At 45.9% G+C, this 3,018-nt stretch overlaps 1 protein-coding gene across 1 annotated transcript in view; it reads right to left on the bottom strand.

Moving 5' to 3' along the window:
- Window positions 1–644: 644 nt before the first annotated feature.
- The window catches only part of MECR (mitochondrial trans-2-enoyl-CoA reductase), a 44,001-nt gene continuing 41,627 nt past the window's right edge, over window positions 645–3,018 (bottom strand). The window contains exons 10-11 of the mRNA XM_069574853.1: window positions 2,481–2,608; window positions 645–2,380 (exon numbers count right to left, since the gene is read on the bottom strand). Of these exons, the coding sequence (XP_069430954.1) occupies window positions 2,508–2,608 (101 nt within the window). The 3' untranslated portion in view covers window positions 645–2,380; window positions 2,481–2,507. The remainder of the gene's footprint in view (window positions 2,381–2,480; window positions 2,609–3,018) is intronic.

Raw genomic sequence — 3,018 nt, 5'->3', positions numbered from 1 at the left:
GGCGTGGGGCGGGGCCAGGTGATCGACAGGCGGTGCGGGCGGGTGCTGGGCCTTCAATCCCCTCGGCACGTTCTCTCGCGAGCTTGGCGCGCAGCGTAGCCCGCTGGCTTCGCCGCTTCCCCCGGAAGCGTCCATGCCTCCCTCCACAATCCTGCCAGTGTTTCTGCTTTTGTCCTTTGCACCGGGAGTGGCTTCGACTTTTCGAGCAGGAGATTTGGAATTAAACCTGGCTTCTAATCATCTAAATATCTGTGACCTTGGGCTCGTTACGCCCTGCTCGTTGAGTCCCGTTTGTTTTCTCTATAAAAGGGGAGAGTAACTGCAACATAGGACATCCCAGCGTATCTTAAGTGCCCAATAAAGTAATACCAGTATTATTTTAAAAATAGGACTTGTTTTAATGAAAGCAACGTGGAAAGTGAAGAAGGCTGGAACTATGGAGCTGGATTAGGCTTGATACTGGCTACATCACTGGACCATTTTCTAACTTGTAAAATTAGAATAATGTATCCCATCTCAGTGGACTACCAGGGTAACGAAAAGCGGATGTGAAAGAGCTTGGGACAGTATCTGGAACGTGGTAGAAGCTCGATAAATATTGGGTCTCTTTTCACTAATCCAATTTACCTAGAACCACAAAGAAGTTTTGTTTCTTTACTGTTTTTATTTTAAAAATCATATGTTGAACGGATAATTCATTAACTGGTTCAAATGGTATACAGTGAAAAACCTTTACCAGCTCTGACCTCTGGTGGCCTAGAGGCAATGTAATCCGTTTGTAAATGACCTTTTAGAGGTATTTTACACATACAAAGTAAATGGTGATGTACTACATACAATTCTGCACTTAATAGACTGATAATTTGAAAATCATTGCATTAGAGTAGAAAAGGAGCTTTCTCCATTTCCTCATCAACACGTTATCAAACTTTATGATCTTTGTCAGTCTGTTAGCTGAGAAATGGTTATCTCTGGATAGTTTAATTTGCAGTTAAGTGCGGTGAGCCTCATATATTTAAGAGATATATTTTCTCTTTCTGCTGTGTCTGTGTCTGCTTATATTTCTGCCCATTTTTCTTACACGTTTATAGTTCACTAGCTCTTTGTCAAATGAGTTGCAAATATTTTTTCCCGGTTTGTTGACTTTTGACTTTGCCTAGAGTGCTTTTTTGCCTTGCAAAAACAACAGATGTTCATGGGATCGAATTTATCCTTTTACTTTGATTCTGGATTTTGTGTTGTAGTTTGAAAGGCCTTCCTCACCCTGAGCTTAGAAAAATTTTTTAAAAGTACTTCCCATGATTTAGTCTTAAAAAAAAAAAAAAATTTCCCCCCATGCCACAGGGCATTTTGAGATCTTAGTTCCCTGACCAGGGATCCAACCAACCTTGCCCCCTGCATTGGAAGCCTGGAGTCTTAACTATTGGACCCCTAAGGAGGTCCCTATCCTGTTACTTTTAGAACTGATTTTTATGTTGTAATCTTGATCCATTTGATATTTAGGAAAGTGTGAGGATCATAGTATTCTGAAGTGCTAACCTTGGTGGTTGGTTATATTATCTGCTCAACCTATCGTACAGATGGGAAGAGCGCCCCCTAGAGGCGAAAGGCCTGTCGCTAAAACCCTCAAGCTCTAAGAGCTCCCTAACTTGGGCACCTCCTTCCAGCAAGGTGCCACTCCATTCGGACACTCCATTCACTCTATCCTGTTATTCCTTCCATGTAAGTATTCACGAATCCACTCCTCTCCACTCCCACTTACTAAGCCAGTTCAGGCCTCGTCATATTGTTCAGACACCGGGCTTTAAACATGTTCCCCCAGCCTGGAAATTTGGCTGACTTATTCAGGGCTCAGATGTTCCTTGCCCACCTTCTCTCAAGTACCTCCCCCTCCCACCCCCATCCCTGCCACTATGAAACCACTGTAGTTTTTTCTCCCATGCACCTCGCTTATTCGCGCCTTCACTGGCTTCTGGTGTCAGGGGCCAGGATTTTTTTTGTCTCCTGCTGTATCCCTAGCACCATCGACAGTGCTTTTTACATAACAGGTGTTCAGAATATTTACTGAATGAATTCTCAACTGGACTGCTTCAATGGCCTCCTTATTCTTTTTTTCATGCTTCTCCATGAGACGTAGGCTCAGGGAAACTGGGTGACATGTTATCACTGAACAAAATCAAGGAGTCCTGAGAAAGGAGGGAACTCAGGGCCAACTGTGGGGCCAAAGGAACGGGGGTTGACTGGCCCAGTGACCGGATAGGGTCAGGGGGCCTGGCTTGTGGTGCCAGCTTGCTTCCTGATGTGCAGCCTTGAGCAGCTCACCTCCTCTCTTTCTCTTCTGGAAAAGTGGTGATAGTAAAACCGCAATGACACAGGGAAGCTATAAAAATCAAATGACAGTGTGAGTGGAAATGTCTGAACATTGCAGAATGTCAGGGACATGGGAGAGCTTTCTTCCCCCTCAGATAGTGTCAGCTCACCTCTGTCTTCCCAGGATCTTCCTGCCTTCACCTGCAGGCAGGTGCTGTGCCAGGACCGAGTCTCTCTGCTTCTACCATTTCCTCCAGCTGTCCTGGCTGGGCCCAGCATCCTGCCCAGGGCATGGAACCTGCCAATGACCGTGGGGCTGATCATGAGAGCTGTGAGGCACCAGGACTGAGATGCCTAACGCCCACAGGTTAATGCAAGAAACTCTTCCTTCTGGGCCTCAGTCTTTCCCTGAGGAAAGCAGGGTTAACTGGTGTCCCAACACGCCAGACAGTCATCAATATTATGGCGTGGCTGTAGGCAGCTGCAGGGTGGATGCTACTGGAAGACAACAGGGAGAGCCAGGCATGAAGCTTCAGGTGTGCCCAGGCTGTGGTTTAGGTCATGACCGTTTGCCATCTTTTAGTCTCCTGGAGCCAAAGTTTCCTCCTTCCACCATTTAAAAAGGATATTGTTTACTTGGTGGACCAGAAGTTGTCCCAGCTCCACATGCCCTGAAAATTAAAAACAATATCCTGTACTGGATTCCCC

This window comes from Ovis canadensis, chromosome 2 (genome assembly GCF_042477335.2).
Source record: "Ovis canadensis isolate MfBH-ARS-UI-01 breed Bighorn chromosome 2, ARS-UI_OviCan_v2, whole genome shotgun sequence".
Taxonomy (NCBI): Eukaryota; Metazoa; Chordata; class Mammalia; order Artiodactyla; family Bovidae; genus Ovis; species Ovis canadensis.
Note: the sequence above shows the minus strand (reverse complement) of the source record. Positions and strands in the feature narration are given on the sequence as shown.